Source organism: Phascolarctos cinereus, unplaced genomic scaffold (assembly GCF_003287225.1).
Source record: "Phascolarctos cinereus isolate Bilbo 61053 unplaced genomic scaffold, phaCin_HiC Scaffold_2;HRSCAF=192, whole genome shotgun sequence".
NCBI classification, from domain to species: Eukaryota; Metazoa; Chordata; class Mammalia; order Diprotodontia; family Phascolarctidae; genus Phascolarctos; species Phascolarctos cinereus.
The window spans coordinates 61761741-61789329 of NW_027555625.1; the positions used below are offsets into that span (position 1 = coordinate 61761741).

Below are 27589 nucleotides of genomic sequence, written 5' to 3' on the forward strand. Positions count from 1 at the left end.
TGCAACCTGTTGTGGTTTTTTCTTTGTATCCCTAGTGCCTAATAACTGTGTGTTGAATAAATTAATACAAGGATAAATAATAATTTTATCTGGCATTTACTTTGTATTTTAAGATTTATAGGGAACTTCAAATACACCATCTCATCTATTCCTCATGTTAATACTATAAAGTAAGTACAGGAATGCAAGAATAATTATCATCATTTTTCAGATGAAGAAACTGAGCTGGGAGGAGTGAAGTGGCTTGCTCAGTGTCACACAGCTGAGAAGTGATGAAGCTAGTACTTGAACTCAGGTCTCCAGAATTTTAATCCACGGCTCTTTCCAGGAACTGTAGCACGATATTTTCAGACCTGCTTTGAGTAATTGACCAAGATCTTTGGCTGGATTTTAGGGCTCTTTCATCCAGATTATCTTTTATTGCTTTGCTATTTATTTGCTTTTATTGCTTTGCTAAGGTCAGCTCAGCCTTAGATTTGGGTCAGGATGACTTATTGTCTTTCCTCCAAAAATCTGTTTCTCCTTTGTTGATTAATTTTGTCTGTCTTCCTATTGAGTCCCCACTTACTCCCAACGATTCCCAATTTAGGAAAGAATTATGTTTCAAAGTCCATCTTTATAATTTGAACTTTTAAACACCATTGTTTAGGTTTTGGCGGGCACTTGCTTGGAAAAAGAGAGGAGAAGGGGGAGGGGAGACAAAGAGGGGAATGACAGAGGTAGAGAGATACTGAGAGAAGAGGGGAGAATGGGAGAAACAGAGAGAGAGAGAGAGAAAGAGAAAGAGAGAGAGAGAGAAAGAGAGAGAGACAGAGAGAGACAGAGAGAGAGAGGAGAGAGAGAGAGACAGAGAGAGAGAGACAGAGAGACAGAGAGACAGAGAGACAGAGAAAGGATACTAAGAGAGGGGAGGGACAGGGACAGGGAAAGAGAGGGAGGGAGGGAAGGGGAGAGAGAGAGAAGCACTTACTATGTGCCAGGCACAGTGTGTAGTCATGGGAATACAAATACAAAAGGGAGCTGAGGAGGGTTGCTGGGGAGAAGGTGGAGAAATCTGGAACTGAACAGAAAGAGAGAGAGAGGGAGGAGTGAACATGGGAGCCTTGGGCACTTTCTCAGATGAAGTGTCCAGGGAGGAATTCACCTATTATAGGTGGTGGCAGATGTAAGCAGCAAAAAGTCTTACCAAGAATTCCATAAAGCCACTGTTGAACCAAGAAGATACTCATTAACGACCTGGGAAGGCCGGGTGTCAGACAGATAACACAGCTTTTTATTCCCTATTCCTGGTTCAAATTCCCCTCTCCTGTCTCCCTATTGGCTGAGTACTGCAGAAGTTATAGCCTATCCGAAACACCTAATTTCCCTATTATGATCCCCACCCTTGTTTACTTTTGTCTTTATTTGGGTGTGCACACACCCCTTTTGTTTGGCGTGTGGATATGATAAACTATACCTAACCTCAGAACTGGTTTTCAGCTCATTAGTCTATTCATCCACCAATAATGTTTTCTTATTCTAATTTATGGCTTCTTTGGTTCAACATCTACCTAACCTTTAGATTGCATTTATTAGGTTTCAGGTGACTTTTGTGGAAATGAAAACTAGCTATTTCTCACCTCAGAAGCATCTTCCTGAGTGAGAAGGCTTCTGGGGTAGAGGTGAGTCTGAAGAGTTAAAGTTGAGAGAGGGGAAACAAAGTTACATGGCAGAATACAACAATACAATATTATTGCTCCATTTTGAGGAATGTCCTAGATCTGCCTTCCTTCATTCTCAGAACTTTGTTACTGCACCCCCAAAAGGGCACCTTGGCCCTCCTGATCTCTGCCCCCAAGGTTTTCTGCTCTCTTTTGTGTGCTCTCTTCTCTCATTAGAATGAAAGCTAGAAGGCATTTGTATTTGTATTCCCAGTGCTTAGCACAGTGCCTGGCACAGAGTAAGTGATAAGTACTTGTTAACTAGACTAGTAGACTTGGGAAAGTGAGATCTGGTTAATCATTAATTTAGTCCCCATATACACCAAACTATTTATAGCTGCACTATTTGTGACAACAAATAGAAGCAAAGTAGTTGTCCATCAGTTAGGGAATGGCTAGACCAATTACGACACATGAATGTAATGGAATATTCCTGTGCTTGCTATAAGGAATAATGACTTCAGAGAAGCATGGAAAGACTTACATGAACTGATACAGAATGAAGTAAGTAGAGTCAAGAAAGCACTCTATACAACCACTTCAACATGCAAATGGAAAGGAAATGTTACAAAATTACACAGAACAGGCTTGGCCCCAAAGAAGAGATATGACAAGATATCTCCCTGTGCTCCAAGGGTGTGGAACACTACATATAATTCCAGATTGTTTTCAATATATTGATTGGTTTTTGCTGATTGTTTTTCCTCTTAAAAATATTATTTGTTAAATGGGATGGCTAGGGGCAGTGGGGAGAGATACAGAGAAAAATTCAGGTGATGTAAATATATGAGAGCAATAAAATTTATTTTTTTTAAAGCACTAGTGTAGCTGAACTAGATATAGAAATGTGGGGAGATTCTCAAGCACTTTTCCCAGCTCCTGCCCTCTTTTCATCTATCCACATCCTACCCATCCTTCACAGACCTGCTCATGTCCTACCTCTTCTGGGAAGCCTTTCCTAACCACTGCGGGCCAGAGTGAAATCTCCTTTCCTCTGAACTCCTATAGTATTTCACCATTAATTTGATACCTGGTAATAATAGTTGCACTGTTAAACTGTTTACCTTCCACATGGAAAAATGATACTTGTAACTCCTGAAACATTATTAGGCAGTTAAAAGGAGTATACATAAACAGGGCACAGGTGTGAGTTGAATATGATGGGATGATTATCTATAAAAATAAAATGAAGGAGTGAGAAAGAAGAATTCACTGGGAATAGGGGAAAGGGAGAGGTAGAATGGGGTAAATTATTTGACATAAAAGAAACCTGAAAGAGATTTTACGGTGGAAGGGAAGCTGGGGAAAGGGTGGGATGGTGAGCATATGGACCTTAACTCTCATGGGAATTGGCTCAGAGGGAATAACATACACACTAGGTTGGGTGTAGCAATCTGTCTTACCATACAGGGAAGTAGGAGGGGAAGAGGATAAGAGAAGGGAGGGGGGCGCTGATAGAAAGGAAGGCAGATTGGGAGAAGTAAAAGTCAGAAGCAGAACACTTTTGAAAATGGACAGGGTGAAGGGAGAGAGAGAGAAAGAGAGAGAGAGAGAGAGAGAGAGAGAGAGAGAGAGAGAGAGAGAGAGAGAGAGAGAGAGAGAGAAAGTGTGTAAAATAAACAAGAGGGAAATAGAACGGAGGGAAATAGTAATCACTACTGTGAAAAAAAATTTCTAGCAAGTTTCCCTGATAAAGACCTCATTTCTCAAATATATATAATCAACTGAGTCAAATTTATAAAAATGGGAGCTATTTATCAATTGATAAGTGGTCAAAAGATACAAACAGGTAGTTTTCAGATGAAGTAATCAAAGCTATCTATAGTCATGTGCAAAAAATGCTCTAAATCAATATTGATTGGGGAAATACAAATCAAAGCAACTCTGATCTACCATCACACGTATCAGAATGGCTAATATGACAGAAAAGGAAAATGACAAATGTTGGAGAGGATGTGGGAAAATTAAAACACTAATGCACTGTTGGTGAAGGTGTATACTGATCCAACCATTCTATAAAGCAATTTGTAAGTATGCCCAAAGAGTTATAAAATCCTACATACCCTTTGACCAAGCAATATCACTAGTAGGTCTGTATCTCAAAGAGATAAAAAACAAAAAAAGAAAAGGACTTATATGTACAAAAATATTTATAGAAGCTCTCTTAGTGGTGGCAAAGAATTGGAAATGGAGGGGATGTCCATCCACTGGGGAATAGTTGAACAAGTTATTGTATATGATTGTGATGGAATAGTAATGTGCTCTAAGAAATGGCCAGCAGTATGCTCTCAGAAAAACCTGGAAAGACTTGCATGAACTGATGCAAAGTGAATGAGAAGAACCAGGAGAATATTATATATAGTAATAGCAATATTGTATGAGGATCTACTGCAAATAACTTAGCTATTCTCATTAACACAATGACTCAAGACAATTCTGAAGGACTTATGGTGAAAGGTGCTGTTCATCTCCCGAAGAAGAACTGGGGGTCAGCTAAGTGGTGCAGTGGATAGAGCACCAGCCCTGAAGTCAGGAGGACCTGAGTTCAAATCTGGCCTCAGACCAAACACTAGATGCTTACTAGCTGTGTGACTCTGGGCAAGTCACTTAACCCCATTCGCCTCAGCAAAAAACAAAACAAAACAGAGGAAGATGGGGGATCCTGAATGCAGACTGAAGATACTTTTTCTTTATTTTTCTTCGTTTTTTTTTTGTGGGAAGGTCTATGTTTTCTTTCACAGCATGACTTACATGGAAATGTGTTTTGCATGACTGCACATGTATAATCTACGACAGATTGCTTGCCTTTTCTATGAGGGAGGTAGGAGTGGGAGGGAGAGAATTCGGAACTCAAAATTTGAAAATGTTGAAATTGTTTTTACGTGTTATTGGTAAAAAATAAAATGTAATTTTTTTTTTAAAAAAAGCAACATTTAAGTAGCATTTTCAAAGTCTATAAAGAACTTTATCTCTAGTATTTCATCTGATCCTCACAACAACCCTGTGAGGTAGGTACTTTGAGTATCATTATACCCACATTATAGATATGGAAACTGAAGCTCAGGAAAGTTAAATAGTTTACCTATGATTCTACAATTTCTCCTGGCTCTTAAATTCAATGTTATTTCCTATGTCATACTACCTCTAGTAATGTTTTGCTTTGTGGCATAGGATCAAAGGATTTAAAGGTGGATTCTAAAACACAGAATGTTAGAAGATGGAACATGGAACTGGGCAGCTGGGTGGCACAGTAGATAGAGTGCCAGGCCTAGAAGCAGGAAGACTCATCTTCCTGAATTCATATCTGGCCTCAGACACTTACTAGCTATGTGATCTTGGGCAAGTCACTTAATCCTGTTTGCCTCAGTTTCCTTAACTGTGAAATGAGCTGGAGAAGGAGATGGCAAACTGCTCCAGGCTCTCTGCTAAGAAAACCCTAAATGGGGTCATGAAGAGTCAGACATGACTGAAAATGACTGAACAACAACCACAAAAGAATGTGGAATGTCAGAGGTAGAAGAGACCTTAGAACTTACAATATTAGAGCTGGAAAGAGTCCAAGGAGGGAAAAGAAACAATATGAGCTTGAAGAATCTGTAACTTAACTGGACTAAATCAAACTGTTGCACTGAAGATGAGCCTGAGAGTGTGATTCCACCATGACAGTTTATCAAGATGGAACAAACTTTGAAAGCTATTCTGCTGTGGCTATAGCCTAGCCAGGGGTGGGGAACCTGTGTCCTCGAGGCCACACGTGGCCCTCTAGGTCCTCAAGTGTGGGCCTTTGACTGAATCCAAACTTCACAGAACAATTCCCCTTAATACAAGGATTTGTTCTGTAAAACTTAGACTCAGCCAAAAGATCACACTAGAGAATCTAGATGGCCACATGTGGCCTGCAGGCTGCAGGTTCCCCACCCCTGGCTAGGTCTTTCCCTTCCTCCAACCCCCATAGAATGTCAGGGCTGGAAGAGCCCCAAGAACCATACTATCCTATGTAAGAGCTAGAAGGGAACTCAGAAACCACTTTAGGCTAACCCTCCCATCTTATAAATGAGGGCTCATCCTTCATTTTCAAAGAGAACCAGTGACATCACAGGGTGATGTCTTGAATTGTAAGTGAATTAGATTTAAGAGAGGCAGAGCTGCACAAAGTTGACAGCCTCTCTCTCTCTTCCTGAGTCATTGAGAAGTCCAGTGGCAGGACAAAAGTCAAAATGACTGGCAATGGCCTGAGATGCAGTGGATGACCTTGGTGTCTTCCATGTCTGACCAAGCTCTAAGTGCTCCATGCCTCACCCACCTTTATAATTATTGGAACAAATTGTTCTCATCAGCCCATTCCACTGTCGCAAGTCTTCATATGCTTGGGTAGACATCTCGCTAACTCACCAACAGGTTTGAGGCCTATCAGTTACCCTCAACCTGGTTTAGTCCTTCTGCTGAGACAGTTTTACCAGAGCATGGCCCCTGGATGTGTTATAGCTTCTTGGAGCCACAGGTGAGAATTGGATGAATCAAGTGGACGACAAAGGTGGATGAGGAGCCCTCATACTAGAGGCACTAATTCTCCCTTAAAACCCCTACCCAAATGATGTTTGATTGAGAGTTCTATTTGCCTATTGATCTGTGCCCTTGAGTCTCAGAAAATGAGGAAACTGAAAGCCAAGGGAAGAAAATGATTTTACCAGGGTGGCAGAGAAAATAAGCAGGAGACCCAGGAGCTAAACCAGTTTATATTGCCTTGAATTGTTATTTGCCTTTTCATACTTGTGCTTCCAGGATCCCAAACTAGATTGTGAGCAACTTGACCAAAGGGAATGTGTGCTTGCGATGTTTGGATATACTCAGGAGCTAATGTAGAACCTGGGTGGTGGGAGCTAAGAAGTCCCCTCTTGAGAGGAAGGAGGCACGAGAGGGCCTGACCAGTGAGGCCTAAGAAGGCAGGCTGTGAATGTTTTGTTGGTGGAGTTCCTTAATGTCTTTTTGGCAAAGCAGTGAGAGATTTGAGAAGTGAGAAGCTAAGAGCCTAGGCAGGATTCCCTTAATGAAAGTCTGTAGGAGAAAGTGTTAACCATGATGGGGATAGAGGAGAGGGGGGAGATAAGATTCTCCAAAAGCACAGAGCATACATATGAGTGGGAAAGGGGAAGGAAGAAGGGATGCTCCTTCCTAAACCAATGGAATCAGGGTGTTGAGATTAGAGGCCAGGCAGAGCCTGGCTGCCGTGGTCAGGGCAGAAGGAGCTACCACCTCTAACAACTTTAGAGTATGGATTTGTAAGAGGCTTTCCAGCATTCTAGAAAAAAATCCCATTGAATTCAGAGTCAGAGGACCTGGGTTTGGGTTTGAGTTGGCAGGAACCTTAAAAGCCATCCACTTCACATGGCTCACTGGCTATATGGGTCTGCCTAAGGTCCGCCCAGGACAGCGTGGGTTTTTCTTGCTTGTCAGTGTCAAGAATGACATTTCTCCATGTACAAAAAACCAAAAAGTCTCCAAAGCCCTATTGGGAGATGTTTGATACCAATTGTTCTTATTATATGAACCTAGTAAATGTACCTTTCTAAAAGCTATTTTAAATAGCAATAGATAATTGTTGAGGTAAAAGCATCTGAGTGGGGGCTTGTGAACTATTGCACTAGAAAAGTCACTCCAATGCGTTACTCCTAGACCCAGCAGCAGGAGATGTACTGTGGGGACCCACCCTGCCAATAAAGAGAGTGGTTGAGGGGCAGCTAGGTGGTGCAATGGATAGAGATCTGGCCTTGAAGTCAGAAGGACCTGAGTTCAAATCCGACCTCAGATGCTTGATACTTACTAGCTGTGTGACCCTGGGCAAGTCACTTAACCCTGATTGCCTCACCAAAAAGCAAAAAGAGAGAGAGAGAGAGAGAGAGAAAGAGACAGAGAGAGAGAGAGAGAGAGAGAGAGAGAGAGAGAGAGAGAGAGAGAGAGAATGGTTGGGAGAGGAACTCCAGCATGTGTTATGGACTGAATAAGTAAAGAAAGGAGAAGGAACCATTGAAACTTTTTTTTTTAATGCAAAGAAGAGAACAGAAGGAATCACAAACAAGCAGAACCTCTTTGAAAGTTCAATACATGTTGAATTTATTATATACTTAAAAAGAAAAGCCAGTTTTACCTAACAGTTATTTGCAGTTTCATGTATAATGCTCTTTTTTTCCATTCTATTATGTATATGGAAATGTTCATTTTATTTGCTGTTTGTTAAGTTTAGAATAAAAAGCAAATCCATACACACAGAAAGGAAAGTCGAACTTTGAGTAATGGAGGTGTTTCAAGCCCAACCTCCACTCTGTGCCACTGGGGGATTTCCCGACTTCCAGTCTTGTTTCTGTTCTCCTGTTCCACAGCCCACACTCAATGTACAACAATTTCACTTCTGCCCAGAATGTCCTGATCATACAGCTTTCATTTCTAGGAAAGAGGATGCTTTCCCTCTACCCCTTTCAATTCTCCTAGGCACAAGATGAGTGGCCCTTGGAGAACTAGAAAATTCAGCATAGGGCTGCTGTCTTCAGTCATTCTTTTCTCATGGATGACTTCTTCTATTGGTCGTTCTTCTCCATAGGACCCTCCCTTCCTTTGGTTACTCTTCATGCAATGGTCAGTCTTCTCATAGGGCACTCCTGCTTACAACAGACACTTCCCTATTAGTCATTCTCCTCTGGGGTAACACTCTGGTTACTCTTCTCCCACTGATCATTCCTCTGCCTTTGGTTACTCTCCTCATAGGACCCCTCCACCATGAGTCTGAACCCACCTTTCCAATGAAAGAAAAGCTGGAGGTAGGGGCTATGCCTCAGTCCCCCAAAGGTCGATCATCCAACAAGGCTTTGGTGACTTTTTTTTTAAACACTTGAAGAGACATCATTCTTGACCCTTCAGCAAGAAGAGAGCATATTCTCCTGGGGCAACTCATTTAGAGAGTTATCAATGTTGGAATGGGTAATTTATGAGGAGAGATACTGAGTAATTCATGGGCAGGAGGAAATGAAGATGCCCAAACACTTTGGCAACACCAACTTATCTGTTCAGCAACTCAAACTTGACCCCTTCTTTCACTTCCCTGAGTTCTTGTCCCACTCAATTAGAATTCCCTAACTGTTTAAGAATAGCTGGTTCTACTTCCCTACATTCTTTACCTGGAGAGGAGACTATTGGTGTGTCAGTCAGCCAGTCAATAAACATTTATGAAGTGCTTGCTGTGTTCCAGGCAGTGTGCTAAGTACTAATGATGCAAAGAGAGGCAAAAGATAATTTTTGCTCTCAAGAAGCTAAGTCTCATGGGGAGACAACTATGTATAAACAAGCTATATACAGGATAAACTGGAGATAATCTACAGAGGGGAAGTGCTAGGACTAAGGCAGATTGAGAAAGGCTTCCTGTAGAAGGTCATATTTTAGCTAGGACTTGAAGGAAGTCAGGGCAGTAGGAGGCAGAGATGAGGAGGAAGAGAATTTCAGGCAAGAGGGACATTCAGAGAAAATGCCTGGAGTCAAAAGATGGAGTGTCTTGTGTGAGGAACGGCAAGGAGGTCAGTGTCACTGGATTGAAGAGTATGGAGATGTGGAGGAGATGTTGTGAGGTACACAAAGACTGGTATGGAGTATAGCATCTACTGTCAGATGCGATTCATCAATATGATGTTGGGTTTACTGAACTGCTTTCTTCTCTTGTTCATATTTTCTATTGGGGCTATTGTACAGGCTCTTCATCTCTGGAAAGAAACAAAAAAAATGTAGTTGTGACAGACCATTTGAATAAGAATGTATAAGTATACTACGTGCTCAACCAGAAACCAGAAAGTTTCAGGCAACACTGATGTAACATGTTGTTGTTGCTGTTACTGAGTTGTTTCACTTGTGTCCAACTCTTCATGACCCCATTTGGGGTTTTCTTGGCAAAGAAATTGGACTGGTTTGCTAGGCATATATAGCAGCGGAGTAGGTCCTTAATAAATGCTTGTTGACTTGAAACCCAGGTCCAACACAGGTCTATCATCCAGCTTCAGAACTACTTATCTTATTTTCCTTTTTTCTAACCTACCAAACTACAGCACCATCTTGAGAATCAGTGTTATAGTGTGATAAGCACTGGGTTTGGAATCAGGAAATCTGTGCTCAAATTTCTACTATAACACTTAGATTGACTATGTGATCTTTTGAAAGTTGCTTTACTTCCTTGTCAATTTTGTGTGCTGGGGATAATAATAGTTCTATTCCTGACAAGATCATCATAAGGAAATTGTTTTGTAAACCTTAAAGGATTATACATGAATGCTATTATTATTATCACTATTACACAATTCTCATCTACTTCCTGAAGGGTGGCTACTACCTCAAGATTCAAGTGGTGCCAGTGGATAGGTGCCCCTAAAATTATATATAGCTTACAAGCCCCCATTGATGTGCTTCTCATTAACACCAGCCAATAAACATAATTAGCTGTTAGCATAGTAAGAACAGTAGCTACCATTCCCCACCCCCATGCCACAAATTTGGGTATACTCTCTCAGAAATACACAGAGCATCCTTAGGTACAATAGTATCGAGTCATAAGTAGGGAACACGTGAGGCAGAGTCAAGATGGTGGATTAGAGGCAACCCAGATGAACTCTCTCAATATACCTGCCCAAACAACTTTAAAAATAACATCTCAAATCAAATTTTGGAGCAGCAGGGCCAACAAAATATCAGGGTGAGACTTTTTCAGCCTAAGAAAGCTTAAGAGGTCAACAGAAGTTCATGACACCAGATTAGAAGCCAGTTCAGAGCCCACACGTGCAGTCAAAGCAACAGTGGCCATAGTAGTAGTAGCAGCAGCAGCTTCAGCAACAGCAGCTTCAGGAGCTTCAGCCCAGAGACTATAAGGGGGTTGGACAATTGGTCAGAAAGAAATGACAGGGGACCTTTTTGCTGGCACTGGGTACAGCTGACATTGACCAACAACTCTTTTGCCCATATGCAGTTCTGGGTCACAGTTCCAGGGAGGAGAGGAGTACTCGAGGTTGGTCACAAGGGACCACAGACCCTGGTCATAGTTCCCAGGCAAAAATAATGCTAGTGCTTGTGGCTGTAGGAGACCAGGGACCCTGTCCAGTTAAAGACTAGAGTGTAGACCAGGCGAGCAGTGACCACACCTCTCCCAGGATCACACCATCTTGGAAACACCAAAAACTTGGAGATTTCCAGAACTAGGAAAACAGTAGCATGAAAAAGCCTGAAGCTTGGGACAGTGCCTTCCCAACCCCAGGTGAGCAGAGCCCAACTTTAACATAAAGTTCAAAGTCAAGAAATGGGCTGGAAAAATGAGCAAACAACAGAAAAGAATTTGGCCATAAAAACTACTATGGTAGCAGTGAAGACCAAGACAAACTCAGAAGATGCCCAGTGAAAACAGCTACGAGCAAAGCCTCAAAGAAAAAATGTTAATTGGATGCAATTCCCAACAAGAATTCCTGAAAGAGTTAATGAAAGACATAAGAGTAATAGAGGAAAAATTGGGGAAAGAAAGGAGAGAGATGCAACAAAAATTTGAAAAGAGAATTAACAGCTTAGTAAGAGAGGCACAAAAAAAGTACTGAAGAAAATAACACCTTAAAAGACCAGAATAGGCCAAATGGAAAAACAGGTACAAAATCTCACTGAAGAAAATAATTCCTTAAAAATTAGAATGGGGACAAATGGAAGCTAATGACTCCTTGAGACATCGAGAAACAACAAAAAAAGGTCAAAAGAATGAAAAAATAGAATAAAATATGAAATATCTCATCAGAAAAACAACTGACCTGGAAAATAGATCAAAGAGAGATAATTTAAGAATTATTGGACTACCTGAAAGCCATGATCAAAGAAAGAGCCTGAACATCATATTTCAAGAAATTATCAAGGAAAGTTGCCATAAAAACTTAGATTCTGAAAGAATCTACTGATCACCTCCTAAAAGAGATTCCCAAAATGAAAACTCCCAGGAATAGTATAGCCAAATTCCAGAGCTCCCAAGTCAAAGAAAAAATACTTTAAACAGCCAGAGAGAAACAATTCAAATATTGTGGCATCACAGTCAAGATCATATAAGATTTAGAAGGTTCCACATTACAGGAGTGGAATTAAAAGCTTAGAATATGATATTTTGGAAGACAAACAAACTAGGATTACAATCAAGAATCAATTACCCAGAAAAACTGAGTATAATCCTTCAGGGGAAAAAAAATGGATATTTAATTAAATAAAGGACTTTCAAACATTCCTGATAAAAAGACTAGAGTTGAATAGAAAATTTGACAAGCAAGCAGAAGATTCAAGAGAAGCATGAAAAGATAAACAACAAAGAGAAATCAAAAGAGATTCAATAAGGTAAAACTGTTTATATTCCTGCAGGGGAAGAAGATACATGTAACTCCTAAGAAATTTCTTGTTATTAGGGCAGTTAGGAGTATACGTAGAGAGACATTGTGTGAGTTGAATATGATGGGATGATATCTAAAAAAAAAAATTAAGGGGTAAGAAAGAGGGATCTACTGGGAAAAGGGGTAAGGGAGAGGTAGAATGGGATAAATTATCTCACATAAAAGAAGCACAAAAGAGTTTTTACAGTTGAGGGGAAGTTGGGAGGGAGAATCAGACAATGCTTGAACCTTACTCTCATCAGAATTGGCTCAAAGAGGGAATAACACACATTCAATTGGGTATAGAAATCTATCTTACTCTCCAGGGATGTATGAAGGCAAGAGGATAAGAGGAGGGGGGTGGTGCTGATAGAAGGGAGGGCAGATTTTGGTAAGTTGGTAGTCAGAACAAACACTTTTGAGGAGGGATAGGGTAAAAGGAGAAAGAGAGAGAAAGATAAACGTTTATTATCAAGTTGTCAACAAACATTTATTAAGTGCTTACAAAGTATGATGTACTGGAGATACAAAGAAAGGCACCAATAGTCCCTGCCCACATTTAAAATTTGAGATAATAGTCTATTACCTTTTGTTACCAGACACTGAGGTTCTTTCTCCAATTAATCTGCCAGGCATTCAAACTCTGCTTCAGAGAGCACAACTCCAATGGGCTGGCCACATTGTTCGAATGCAAAATGTAGGCTTGCCAAAAAGACTATTTTATGAAGAACTCACCCAGTGTAAGCACTCACATGGTAGTCAGATGAAGTGATACAAGGACACTATGAAGGTCTCCCTTAAGAACTTTGGAATTGTGTGACATGGGAGACATTGGCATAGGACTGCTCAGCACAGCGTGCCCATATCAGAGAAGGTGCTGTGCTCTATGAGCAAAGCAGAATTGAAATATTTCAACAGAAACACAAGGTGCACAAATTTAGAGAATCCACCCCAAATATTCACATAGACTATTTGGGCCTGACCTGTGATAGAGCTTTCCGAGGTCATATTGTTCCGATCAGCCACAGTCAGACACGCTGAAACTTGACTCTCGAATAGTGATGTCATTTTGGTCCTCTTCGAGAACTAAGTGCAACGACCAACCAAATATGTGTAATGTGCAACACTTATGCCTTCCTTCTGAGATTACCTTGTGTTTATGCTGTGTGCATCTTGTATGTTCGTGATTACTTGTGTATTCTCATTCCTATTAGATTAGATCCTTGAGAGCAAGGACTGGGTTTTTATCTCTTTGCATCCCCAGTACTTATCACAGCACCTGAAATACAGTAAACTCTTAGTAAATGCTGATTGATGATGATAATACTAAAATGAACATGTGTAATGTATAAAGCACATCCTTGCTTATTGTGGAACAAGCTTTATTTTTTATTTAAATTTTCTTTAAAATTATTTTGTAAGAATTTATTATCTGTCGTACCAGATCTCAAAATATATTATAAAGTAGTAATTATCAAACCTAAGAAATTAGTTTGGCTAAGAAATACAGTGGTGAATTAGTGGAATAGAATAAGTACACAATACATCGTAGTAAATGACCATAGTAATCCAGTGTTTGATAAATCCAAAGATCCAAGCTTTTGAGACAAAAACTCATTATTTGGCAAAATTGTAGGCAAAACTGGAAAACAGTATGGCAGAAACCAAGTATAGAGCAAAATTTCACACCATAAACCAAGATAACATCAAAATGGGTACATGATTTACACCTAAAGGGTGATAACATAAGCAAATTAGGAGAGCATAGAATAGTTAACCTGTCAGATCTATGGATAAGGGAAGCATTTAGGACCAAATAATATATAGAGAGTGTTACGAAATGTAAAATGGATCATTCTGATTATATAAAATTAAAAAGATTTTGCACAAACAAAACCAATGCAACCAAAATTAGAAGGAAAGCAGAAAACTGGGGGAAATTTTTTAGAGCAAGTATCTCTCATAAAGGCCTATTTCTCAAATATATAGAGAACTGAATCAAATTTACAAGAACACAAATCATTCCCCAATTTATAGATACTCGGATATGTTAAAAGGATATGAATAGGCAGTTTTCAGACAAAGAAATTAAAGCTATATATAGTGATATGAAAAAAATGCTCTAAATCACTATTGATTAGAGAAATGCAAATTAAAATAACTGATTGAATGCAGATTGAACCATACTATTTGCTGCTTTTTTTTCTTCTGTTTTGTTTTGTTTCTTTTGTAGTGGTTCCTCCTATTGGTTCTAATTCTTCCTTACAACATCAGTAATGTGAAAATATATTTAATAGGAATGTATATGTGTAGCCTATATCAGAGTGTGCACGGTCTTGGGGGGGGTAGGAAGGGGGAGAAAAAATTAAAACTCAAAAGCTTATGGAAGTGATTGTTGAGAAATCAAAATAAATTAATAAAAAAATTTAAAAAAATAAAATAACTCTGAGGTACTACCTCACACCTCTCAGATTGGCTAATATAACAAAAAAGTAAAATGATAAATGTTGGAAGGGATGTGGGAAAACTGGGACACTCATGCACTGTTGTGGTGAACTGATCCAATCATTCTGAAGAACAATTTAGAACTATGCCCTTTGGGGGCATATAAAACTGTGTGTACCCTTTGATCCAGCAATACTATTGCTAGGTCTGCATCCCAAAGAGATTTCAAAAAAAGGGGAAAAGATCTATTTATGCAAAAATATTTAGAGCAGCTCTTTTTGTAGTAGTTAAGAATTTGAAATCGAGGGAATGCCCATCAATTGGGGAATGGCTGAACAAGTTGTAGTATATAATTGTAATGGAATATTATTGTGCCATAAGAAACGACAAGCAGGATGATTTCAGAAAAACCTGAAAAGATGTACATGAACTGATACTAAGTGAAGTGAGCAGAACCAGGAGAACATTGTACACAGTAACAGCAACATTGTATATGAAAATTTGTAAATGACTTCGCTATTCTCAGCAATACAATGATTCAAGACAATCCCAAAGGACTCATGATGAAAAATGGTATCTGCCTCCAGAGAAAGAACTGATGTTGTCTGAATACAAACTGAAGCATGCTATTTTCCTTCCTTTCATTTCTTTCTCTTTCTTTCTTCCTTCTTTCCTTCTTTTTGTTCAAGTCTTCTTGCACAATATGGAAATAATATGGAAATGTTTTACATGATTGTATATGCATACCTATATCAGATTGCTTAGCATCTCAGAAGGGAAGAGAAGGAGAGATAGAATTTGGAACTCAAAACTTAAAAAAAACCCAACAAATGTTAGAAATTATTTTTACATGTAATTAGGGGAGAAATAAAATACTATTTTAAAAAAGAATTTGTTCCATTGCCCCTTCTCTCAGTTGAATAATAAACAAGAAAAATAAAAAGAAAAGCCTCATAGCAAATATACATAGTCCAGCAGAACAAATTTCCACATTAACCATCTCTGACAATGTCTCATTCTGCATTTTAAGGCTACCAGCTCTCTGGCCGGAGGTGGGTGGCATGATTCATCTTCAGTCCTCTGGACTCCTGGTTTATCATTGCATTATTCAGAGTTCTAATATCTTTCCAGTTGTTTTTCTCCATAATGTTATTGTCATTATATACTGTCCTAGTTTTGTTCACTAGACCGTCAGTTTCTTGAGAGCATGGAATATCATGGGTTTTTTTGGCTTTTGGTTTTTGCCTTTCTTTGTATCCTCAGCGCTTAACACAATTGTTCAGTTGTTTCAGTTGTGTCTGACTGTTTGTGACCCCATTTAGAGTTTTCTTAGCAAAGATAATGGACTGGTTTGCTATTTCCTTTTCCAGCTCATTTTACAGATGAAGAAAAGAAGGCAGGCAGAGTGAAGTGACTTGCCCAGAGTCACACAGCTAGTAAGTGTCTGAGGCTGGATTTGAACTCAGATTTTCCTGACTCCTGGCCTAGTACTCTATTCATTGCACCACCTAGCTGCACAGTACTTAGCACACAGTAGGTGTTTAATAAATTCTTGTTGACTTGATTGTGCCCCACTTGGTTTCCAGTTTGGGGTTATGACAAAAAAGAGCTGCTATAAGTATTTTTGTTGTGAACCCCATGAACCCCAATGTATTATCTAAGAAAGAGACAAATGAAATTGGGGTACATGTGTCCACAGTTTAATTTCTCTCAAGCTGGCTTGATATGCATTGCATGGAAGTTCAGTTCAAAACTGAGCCTCCTTAAGGGGGCCAGTTCAGAACTGGCTTGGTTTGGGATTTGTGGGTACAGCCTTATATGTCCTTCAAAGGGTAGGTGTTCCCAAGGGGTGCCAATCAACCATGATTGATCAACACACTAAGAGGTCAAATTAAACCAAGATCATGAGTACATGCTTTAGATCACTTAGTCCACAGGGACTAAATCACTCACCATCAAAGGAAATACCACCTCCAGTCTTGGGAGTCTGTCTCCATCCAAACCTGAGTAGAATAAAATCAATTCAGGCCTGGATTGGAGTTTGACCAAGATAAGAAGATTCAGTGCTGGCAGAGGGGAAGCTCTGAGTCTCCAAGATACAGGTTACCAAGGAAATCATTTTTAACATTGTATGGATGGGTCCTTTTTTTTCTTTCTTTTCTTTCTTTGTTCCCTTTAGAGTATAGGCCAAGTAGAGGTATAGTTGGGTTGAAGGGAATGTACAGTTTCAGAGCTTTGGGGGCATTGTTACAAATTACTTTCCAAAGTGGTTTACCAATTCATAGCTTCTTTAATAGAATGTAAGCCTTTTGAGGTCAGGGACCATTTCTTTTTTGTCTTTGCAACTATCTACACACCTAGCACAATGCCTGCACAGAATAGGTGCTTAATGTGTTCTTGTTTCATCATTGCTTTTTTTTTTCAGTGCCAAGGCCTCTTACCTCCCCCAACAAAGGGCAATAGGTGGAGACTTGCAGCAGATGCACATACCAGAGGCAAATATACTCTTCCTCATGCAGCCTTAATGAAGAGTTTCTGAGAGGTTACCTGGCTGGAATAATAATAATAATAATAGCTAAAATTTATATAGCACCTACTATGTGCCAGGCACTGTGCTAAGTGCTTTACAATTACTAAACCATTTGATTCTTGCAAGAACCCTGAGAGGTAGGTGCTATTATTATCTCCATTTTATGGATGAGGAAACTAAAGCAGACAGAGAGGTTAAGTGATTTAACCAGAGTCACACAGCTAGGAAGTGTCTGAGGACAGATTTGAACTCAGTTCTTCCTGATTACAGAGACGCACTAGAGAAGGAAATGGCAAACCACTCCAGTAAAATCTGCCAAGAAAACCTCATGGACAAAGTCCAAAGGATCACGTAGAGTCAGACACAAGTGAATGAACAAACAACAATAAGAGCAGGCCCAGGTTTCCATCCATGGCCCCACCTAGCTTCCTCCCTACATATGCTTGCTTGCTCAGTCCACGAGGGGAGTTCATGGACAATGTTCTTCTTTTTTTAAAAATTTATTATTTATTTTAAACATTCTTTTCTTTTTAAAATTTGAGTTCCAAATTCTCTCCCTCTCTTCTACCCCCACTGAAAAGGCAAGAAATATGATATTAATTATACATGAGAAATCATGCAAAACATATTTCCATATTAGCCATATTTCCCCACAAAAGCAAAAAAAGAAAATAAAGTGAGAAATTATACTTCAGTTTGCACTCAGAGTTCATCAATTCTCTCTCTGGAAGTGGATAGAATTTTTTAAAATTATGAGTCCTTGGGAATTGTCTTGGATCATGGTATTGATCAGAGTAGACAAGTCTTTCACAGTTGATCATCATTACAACATTGCTGTTACTATGCATAATGATTTCCAAGTTCTTCTCACTTTGCTTTGCATCAGTTCATATAGGTCTTCCCATGTTTTTCTAAAACCAATCCCCTCATCATTTCCCATAGCACAATAGTACTCCATCTCCATCACATGCTACAACTTGCTTGGCCATTCCCCAATTGATGAGTATCCCCTCAATTTCCAATTCTTTGCCACCACAAAAAGAGCTGCTATGTATATTTTTGTACATATAGGTCCTTTTCCTTTTCTTTGATCTCTTTGGGATGCAGCCCTAGTTGTGGTATTGCTGGGTCAAAAGGTATGCACAGTTTTATAGCCCTTTGGGCATAGTTCCAAATTGCTCTCAAAAATGGTTGGACCAGGTCACAACTCTGCCAACAGTTCATAATGTACCTATTTTCCCCTCATTCTCTTCAGCAATTGTCATTTCTGATAGGTGTGAGGTGGTACCTCAGAGTCGTTTTAATTTGCATTTCTCTAATCAGTAGTGATTTAGAACATTTCCCCCCCAAAGGACTATAGAAAGCTTTTATTTCTTCTTCTGAAAATTGTCTGTTCATATCATTTCACAATTTATCATTTGGGGAATGGCTTTCATTTTTATAAATTTTACTCAGGTCTATACTCAGTATATATTTAAGAAATGAGGTCTTTATTAGAGAAACTTGCTGTCAAATTTTTTTGATATTACTTCATTCTAACTGAATGTGTACATATTCTTCCTTCTTTGAACCAATTCTAATGAGAATGAGGTTCAAATTTTGCCCGCTACCACCCCACCCCTTATTTTCTCTTTCATTGTAAAAGTTTTACATGAGAAAATTTTCCCTGTTCTACCTCTTCCTTCCCCCTCCTCCCAGGCAAACAGGGGTGGGGAACCTGCTCCCTCGAGGCCACAGGTGGCCCTTTAGTTCCTCAAGTGTGGCTCTTTGACTGAATCCAAACTTCACTGGACAAATCCCCTTAATAAAAGGATTTGTTCTGTAAAGTTTGGACTCAAAGGGCCACACCCAAGGACCTAGAAGGCCACATGTGGCCTTGAGGCCACAAGTTTCCCATCCCTGTTCCAGCAGGTCCCTCTTTCTTCCCCCTATATTTTTTTTTGGAGAACATTCCAACATAATTGATATAAAGAAAGTCAAAAAGCAGCTCCTCTTCTCAAGGAGCCCACAGTCTAATGGAGGAGACAACATACATACAAGAAGTCCTCTTTGAAGGTGTGTGTGATATGAGTGTCCATATATTTTAAAAATATTCTTATAGTATTTTGTTCCAACCTATGCTTAAAACCATCATATGGGCATCTCTATTTATTTACAACACAGGCTGTACCATAGTAAATGCCAATATATAAATCATTTGGAAAATCATCCACAGTTTGTAATAGAACATGCCTAGCTTCTTAGGGCTCCTGCTCAGGTCCTTCACCAACTTCCACTGACAGAAATAAAATAGGCATTTCATCAATTCATTGGTTCAGGGCATGGGTATTGGCATTGAAGGCTGCAGTTGGGTAATCAGGTCTAATCCAACTCTTGACCAACAGAACCTTGAAATGCTGTTAGTGGAGTATGGGCAAGAGAGCCTTCTCAAACCACTCAACCAACTGAAGCTTTGGCAGTGTCTCTCTCTACATATACATATATGTATATATATATATGCATACATATATACGTATATATACACATATATTTATTTATTTTGTTAAATATTTCCCAATTACGTGTAAAATATTTTTTAACATTCATTTAACAAAATTTTGAGTTCTAAATTCTTTCCCTACCTCCTGATTCTCTCCTACCCTTTGAGAAGGCAAACAATGTGATATCACTTGTATGTGTGAAGTCAGACAAAACATATTTCTATATTAACCATGTTGTAAAAGAAAACATACTAAACAAGAAAAATAAAGGAAGTTAAAAGCTCTGCACCCACAGTACTTTCTTTGAGGGTAGTAGGCATTTTTCATTATGGAATTTGAATTATCTTTGATCATTGTAGCAATCATAGTAGCTAAGTCTTTCACAGCTGATCATTGTTACAATATTGCTGTTACTGGGTACAGTGTCTCCTGGTTTTGCTCATTTCACTTTCACCAGTTCATATATATCTTCCCAGGTTTTTCCAGCACTGTCTTTCTAATGCTATTGAGAAGGTCACAGTGAATAACAGATGTTCCAGGATGAAAAGGCCACAGGGAATAATGGATGTTCCAGGGCGAGACTGTGACTGAGACATGGTGGCTGCAAAGTCTAGAAAGTCAGAAGCAGAGTGGGGAGGGCAAGAACTTGGATTGGAGAGGAGACTTAGATTTACATCCTGGTACATCTTGGTAGTGACCATGGAAAAGTCACTGAACCTGTCACTGCCCCCAGGCAACTCAGATACTACAAGTGGCAAACATGAAATCATGGTCAGGATATAAATTAAAAAAAAAAACAAATAAAAGAGATAAATGCTCAGCTTTTCTTTTCTAGCCCTTTCTTGTTGTGTTATGCATGTTTTATAGGGATAATCAGGCACAATATTTTAATTTTGGCTTGTGTACATAAAACCTTTACCAATACTCTACTCCCCTGCTGCTAGTGCCTCCCCCCCCCATTAACTTGTATTTCTTTTGCATATATTCATGGAATGGGGGACTGGCCAATGAGGGCTCAGACCTACAAGCATGTGCATTTGGTGAGCCTGCTTATGAAAGTGGATGATGACACGGAATAGAGGGATTGGGTTTTCAGAAGGCCTCACAGTCTCCAGAGCACTTCTCAAAGTAATCAGGAGTTCACCTGATCACTGTCTTAATAATAATAGCTAACATTTATATTGCACTTACTATATGCCAGACACTTTACAACTATCATCTCATTTGATCTTTACAAGCCTAGTGCTCTTATTATCCTCATTTCATGAGGCAGAATTTGAACTCAGGTCTTTCTGACTCCAGACTCAGAGCTCTATCCGCTGCACTACCTAGCTGCCCCCATATAAATTTGTTATTATTTTTCCAGTTGCTATTTGCTGAAATATGGTATTTCTGAAGTATTTTCACAGAGATAGTGGGACTGAATATTTGAAATTGGGCTGTCCCAGAAAATCCAGGATGTTTAGAAAAAAGCATCCAAGCCCTCATATGCCCTTCTTATACTACTCCCCAATTTCCCTATTCCCATTTCTCTTGGGGCTGAAAATAGCCCCCAGACTCTTCGCTGTTTTACATTGGTCCCATTTCATGAACGGACAAACCTATGTACAAAAAGTGACTCTCTTGATGTTATTGGGGCTCCTTTATAAACCAAGAATCTATGAGTGAGAGGGTCAATCTTGAAAGCTAGGAGGGCCCTAGGTCCCCCAGCCTCCTTCAGAAAATCTGAGTGGATAAGGTGTGGCCAAGAACAAATAGTTAGGGTTTATTAGCGGCAATGAGGCCGGCAGCCCTGAAAGCTTTTTAATCTAGGGTCGCCAAGCTTCAGCTCCAGGATATTCAATCACTGGATGGCATGTCCTGTTCTATTTCCATTTCCTTAGCTTCCAGGAAAACCTGCTCGGGTTGGGAGACAAGGGAGCATGCTAGTGGTTAATGAGGATGGCAGTGGGGTGTGTTCTCCCTTTCCCCCTACCTCCCCCCAAGGTTTTTTTCTCTCTCAATGTGGAACAACAGTTTTCTCTCATTCTGTTTTCCTGGAAGCTGAAGAAGTGGAACAGGCTGCACAGGGCCCTGATTACAAAGCTTGGATATAGAGTGGGTGGACAGCTCTGTGGCCACAAATTAAAAAGCTCTTTGCTGCCTGCCTGCCTTGTTACTCCTAATCACTTCTATGGCCTCTACTCCACTATCCTGCTCCCTTTCCACCCCTCCTCACCCTCCTCCCTGCTCCATAGTCCACAGAAACATGACCATTACCTATTCGCCTAGCTCCCCCCACACCTTTTCATCCAAAGGAGCAGTGGAGCACCCTGGACTCCTCTTTGTCATAGGTTCTTAGGCTGAACCCCAAGTTGGCTGAACCCTTATCCTTGGTTCAGGACACCCAGGGCTTTGAAAGCAGAGATGAAGGAGGCCCCTTTGCTTCAGATCTCAAGGGGGTAGTTCCCTGGCCCCAGTCCCTGTACTGCTCACCCTAGGACACCCCCCCCTTCCAGTGCTGGGGACAGAGAGGGCGGGAACCTCAGGGAACAATGTCTCTGGCTCAGGGATGACCCCCTCATTTCCCCATCCCACCAAGCAGTCATGTGATCTGCTTCTTCATTAGGGCCTGGATATATAAACAGGGGGGCCACTGGGAGGGCAGCTGGAAGAGGATATTTCCAAGGAAAGAGACAAGGACAAATTCATAGGCGGTGAGACCCCAGGCTTGAGCCTTTTAAATTCTTCATCAGGGAGGGAATGGCTTTTGGGACCCCAGCCCCATTATTGCTATCTAGGAGTCTATATAGGGAAAGGGTGGTGACTTCTTCAAAGAGAGAAGAGTGTCACTCAGGGTAAGGGTCAGGGGACAGTGGAGGGGGTGGTATGAGGTGAATGTCTGGGAAGTCAAAGGGATGAGGGGATGGGTGTTGGGGACTAAGTGCTGCAAACTGGAAATATGTCAAGAGCTATGAGACTCAGGAGCCCCTGCAGCACAAGGTGAGTCCATGTTTTCCCAATGCCTGTGCTAGAACATGTTGAATGCTTTGCTGCTGAGCTGGGCCATGCTGCAGGGATTGCCCACCACCTTGGGTACCCAGCCCACTCAGCAATACCCAGAGGCCATCGGCTCCAGACTGAGTAGGTCAAGTCAGGCTCTGTACCCTGGGCTCCTGCTCTCAGCCCCTGCCGCCTCTCTAGGACTTTCAGGTCAGTACTGAAACCTGGGGAGTTATAAACAACCAAAGGACCAAAGATTTCCTTCTGAGGCTCACAGAGCCAGCAAAGTTAGGAATTTTTCCCCTTTTCCCCAAGGCTGGTGTCCACCCACCTGAGAAGCTTGAAAATACCTCTAAGATAATTCAATCCAACTCCATCATTTCACAGCCAATGAAACACACTTGTCCAAGATTAGATAGGTAGTGAGTAGAATAGTCAGCAATTGAACCCAGGTCTCCTCTACCTCCAAACCCGGTACTCTTTCCACTGAACCATGTTGGAATTAGGGACTATAGCCCATTTTTAGAACTAATCCCTATTTCTTTCTGGTGCTGAATTCCGTGTCCTCCCCCACACACTCCTTTTCATTTTCTCTAAGTTTTGCCCAATCTCCCACTCCAGGGATAGATACTGTAGTAGGCTGGGCTGGACTGGACTAGGTAAGCTGCTGCCTTCCCTTCACCTCTTCTCTACCTGCCAGGCCCTGGTATACAGCCAGAACTGGAGCAGATGGCATCAGAGCTGGCAGAAGAATCCCTCATGCAAGACACTGAGGCTCTGGCACCTGGGGTAAGTATCCCTGCATGAAAGGAAGAAAGTCACAAGAGGTAAACCCCTGGAAGAAGAGAGAAAACACTTAATTTCTTCAGCCTCTCACCTCCTAAGGTCACAGGACTTAGATTAGGAAAAGATCTTAAAGACTGTCTAGACCTACTCCTTCTTGACAGATGAAGATATTAAATCTCAGAGAGATTAGAGATACCTTACTTGAATTCACACAGATAGTAAGAGAAAATACAGTATAATGGAAAGAATACTGGAGTCAGGAAAGACCTAGGTCAAAACCCTTCCTCCCATATTTACTAAGAACATAGTAGGTCCCTAACAATTTTATAGTTGTTGAATTGAATTGTATCCAGTAATTCCTACTTCACAGTTTTGTTGTAAAGTACAAATGTTAATGCAGGTGAAGTATTTTGTACATCTTAAAAGCGCTGGTAACGTTAGCTCTTACTAAGCAGCAAAACCAGGATTTGAGCAAAGATCTCTAACAAGGGAAAAGGTTGATGGAGCTCCAGTAGGAGAATAGGGATATTTCACGTTCCAGCAGCCTTTTCTCCAGAATCTTAGCATTTCAGAACCAAACCAAGAATCGCTACCATCCCCACTGTTTTCAGGTAAAATACGGAGTCAGAGGTCCTCCTGGGTTGTAATCTTCTCTTTGAAACTTACTACTGTTTTGCCCTGGGTAAATCACCCTCTCTGGATATTTTCCCAGCTGTGAAATGAGGGAAGTGGAAGTTTTTTTAATTAGATGAGTCCCTTCCACTTCTAAATCTCATAACGACAAACCTAGAAATGCTGGGATCACTTTTTTTTCCTTCCCCTCGAAATTTGAGGAGATTCCACAAGGGGTGATGTATGGTGGCCATGGGCATCCTTTGGGGACTCGAGGGCAGTGAGCTCATTGCCAGGCTGGTATGGTAGCTTGAGCGTCAGAACCCTGCCCTCTCGGTCCTCCGCAGATGCCGGGTCCCATGAGTCGCGAAGATCGCTCCCCGCGCCGCTGTGTTCGCCTTCTCGAGTCCTGCCTGGGTCACCAGGTTCCCTGCTGCGACCCGTGCGCCACCTGTTACTGCCGCTTCTTTAACGCCTTCTGCTACTGCCGCAAGATCAGCACCAACTACCCTTGTAGCCACAATTAGTTGGGCTAGGCTGAGGGGGCAGAGGGAAGTCAGACATGTACAAGCACCAATAAAGGCTCCCTAGAGCAAAGCTGGAAACCCGTGGCTATGAGGCTTTTTCTTAATCCAGGATCTAGGGGTTCTGGCCAAAACAGGAGCAAACTTTGCGCTCAGGGATGTACTTCGGGAACTCTGGTGGCAGAGGCAGGGCGCTGACCTGAGATTTCCTGATTGGCAAACAGGACTGGGGATGGGTAGATGGGGAGCAGGCACTATCTCCGCTGGGGGCAACCTTCCTGAAACAGGTCCTTGTCCACGCACTTATCCTTCCCCGCATATCACCTCTTCTGATTTAGCCAATAACAACTACTCGAATTTCCGTAGAGCTTTAAGTTTTCCAAAATACTCCATCAAAAACCAAAAACACCTTTGGGGAGGATAGGTAGTATAATTATCTCCATTTTACAAATGAGAAAGATAGGGTTCAGGGAAGTTAGTATGCCATTTGGGTGACATTTGAACCCACCACATTCTGACCGACTAGATGCCTTTTCCCTAACTGCACACTTGACCCTTTACCTATCCACCTCACTTCTACCACAAACTCAGCACATCAGCACCTTGGCCTTCTTCTTCCCAGCACTTGAAGAAAAGTATATCTATGTATTTATTAAGAGCCTTCGATCTTGACCAATAGCATTAGGTGCACTGGGAGAGATACAAGCATGACCTATAGATTTGGAAGGTACCTGAAATCAAATTCCTAAGCCCCTCGACAACATGCTTGACAACTTGTCATCCAGCCTTTGCTTGCAACTGGGTGACACAGTAAATAGAGCCCAGGACTTGGGAATCAGCAAGACTCAGACAGTCCTTAGCTGTGTATGACCATGGGCACGGCAGTTCTCTGCCTCAACTGACTCAGCTGTAAAGCGGGGATAATAATACCACCTAACTCAAGAGTTGTCTTGTGGACAAAATGAGATAATACTGGCAAAATGCTTTGCAAACCTTAAGGAACTATTACGGTAGTTCTTCAAATATGTGAAGGCATCTAGAATGTCTTTTTTTTTTTTGGAGTGGGGGGGAAGTTAGTAACATTTTATGGAGGCAAGGGACCATTTTCCACAGAATCAATATCAGAGCTGAGCTGGACCTTCGAAGGTCACATCTGGGAAGGAGCCTTAAGAGAGAAAGTCAGAGCTGGAAGGAACATTTTTCTTGCCCAAGCCTCTCATTTTACAGCTGAGGACACTGAGGCTCAGAGAGGGGAGGGATCTTTCCCGGAACCACACAGCTAGTCATTGGCAGCGCTGGAACTAGAAGCCAGGTTTCCTAATAACGGGTACTGCGAGCTTTCCATTACTCCAGGAGACCTTTCTCACTCCCTCCAGGCTGGGGGGAGTGGAGGAGAATAAATTGAATTAGCGTCCCTCCCCACACACCCCGAGAGGCAGGGAGAGCGACGAAGCTCCTTCAACACACAGCGCCTGGGAAGGAGGGGACGCGCAGGTCGCGAGGTAGAGACCTCAGCAGTCTTGTCCTGTAACCCCCTTCCATTGACCATTCCCACTGATCTCCCGCTGGGAACTAGAACGGTAGAGCACGAACTTCCGTGCACGCACAATGAGGCATTCGCTCTGCCCATGCGCACTGTTTCTCGTGAAGCCAAGCGGCGTCGTAAGCCAATAGTTCTCCTCGGCCCTGTGTCATGTGATCGGGGTGGAGGGGATTGTCATCTGACTTGGCTGTCAGTGCCGCCGCCCTGGCGACGCATCACCTGATCCGTGGGGGCGGGATCTCATGCCCGGTCCGGTTCCGGTTCGGCAGTAGTTCCCCCCTTAAACTCTTAGAGTTCCCGGAGCCGCCGCTGCCACGATGTCTGCTTTCCCCGAGCTCTACTTTAACGTAGACAATGGCTACTTGGAGGGCTTGGTCCGGGGCCTTAAGGCCGGGGTGCTGAGCCAGTCGGATTACGTCAACCTGGTGCAGTGCGAGACGCTCGAGGGTGAGCGGGGCCCGCCCTGGCCAGGGGGAGCGCGAGGCTGGGCCCGCCGCTGGGAAGGAGGGGGAAAGGCGAGGGCTCGCTGCCCGGCTAGGAGCAGGGCCCTCCCCGGGCCAGGCTCGGCCCCGCACGGAGCCCAGGCCGCGCTGTCCACTCTCCACTCGGGTGCTAAAGGGAGTCGGGCCGGGGGAGAAGAGGAGTCGCCCATGGGAGTGAGGGGGCTCAGCCTTCGCCTGGTTCAGGCCGAGGGGAAACCGAGGCCCCGGTGGGGAGCACACTCAAGGTTTAGAGGGCTCTGGGGTGGGCTATGGGAAGTGGGGTCATGGGAAGACCTGGCAGATTTATCGAGCTTCGCACCTGGACTAGAGAGGAAAGGGTGGACATGGGGATGGAGCTGGGGCTCGCCGCCTCCTCGGATTGCCGCATCTGCTTAGCCGAGCCCATCTCATCTTGGCAGCTTCCTTCTTCCTCTTATAGCCAGCTCTGCCTAGCAGATGGAAGAGGCTTTCCTCCGAGCGGGGCTGGTCGTGGCATCTTCTCCCGCCCCCATCACTAGCAACCTCCTCCCTCCCTCCTTTCTCTGGGTCTATGTAACCTTAATTCCAACCCGCCATCCTCCGATAAATAAAACCCAAGACTGTCTAGCACCTTAATCGAGGAGGCCAATGTCCAGCACAGGAGAGGGAGGAACGGAAAATGGGAGGAGTTTTCGAGGAATGGGTCTGTGTTGGTGGCATTACGCTGTGGGAGGAACACGAGCCATGTTGGTGTTTGTTGCGGGAAGACTGAGTTGGGGATTGAAATCCCTGGAAAATGTAAGGCTGTAAGTTGAACTCTTGCTGAATTCCTTCAAAGGGCAAATATTCAAGATATTCCTTAGAGGCAGTATGTATGTGTGGCTCTCCAGGGAGTGTGAGTGTGTGGAGACACTCCCTGGTTACTTCAGAGTTTCTGGAGTGGGCTGTTGGGAGAGGGAAGTTGCTGTCTGCTGGAGCTAAAAATCGCAATCAATCAATCAATCAATCAATAAATACCTTCAGGCAATATGCAAATAATTTCCATACCCTATCTCATCGCCAGTGCACATGAATGAATTTGCCTCTTGCCTTTCCCTCCCCCCCTTCACAC

At 42.1% G+C, this 27589-nt stretch overlaps 2 protein-coding genes across 2 annotated transcripts in view; both read left to right on the top strand.

The window, feature by feature from the left end:
- Positions 1-22206: 22206 nt before the first annotated feature.
- On the top strand, positions 22207-24555 carry AGRP (agouti related neuropeptide). Its single transcript, XM_020989345.2, has 4 exons — positions 22207-22266; positions 22585-22762; positions 23253-23341; positions 24298-24555. The coding sequence occupies exons 2-4, from the start codon at positions 22588-22590 to the stop codon at positions 24475-24477; spliced, it is 444 nt and encodes a 147-aa protein (XP_020845004.1). The 5' UTR covers positions 22207-22266; positions 22585-22587; the 3' UTR covers positions 24478-24555.
- Positions 24556-26213: 1658 nt separating this feature from the next.
- ATP6V0D1 (ATPase H+ transporting V0 subunit d1) overlaps positions 26214-27589 on the top strand; it is a 111005-nt gene continuing 109629 nt past the window's right edge. The window contains exon 1 of the mRNA XM_020989344.2: positions 26214-26464. Coding sequence (XP_020845003.1) covers positions 26335-26464 — 130 coding nt within the window. The 5' untranslated portion in view covers positions 26214-26334. The remainder of the gene's footprint in view (positions 26465-27589) is intronic.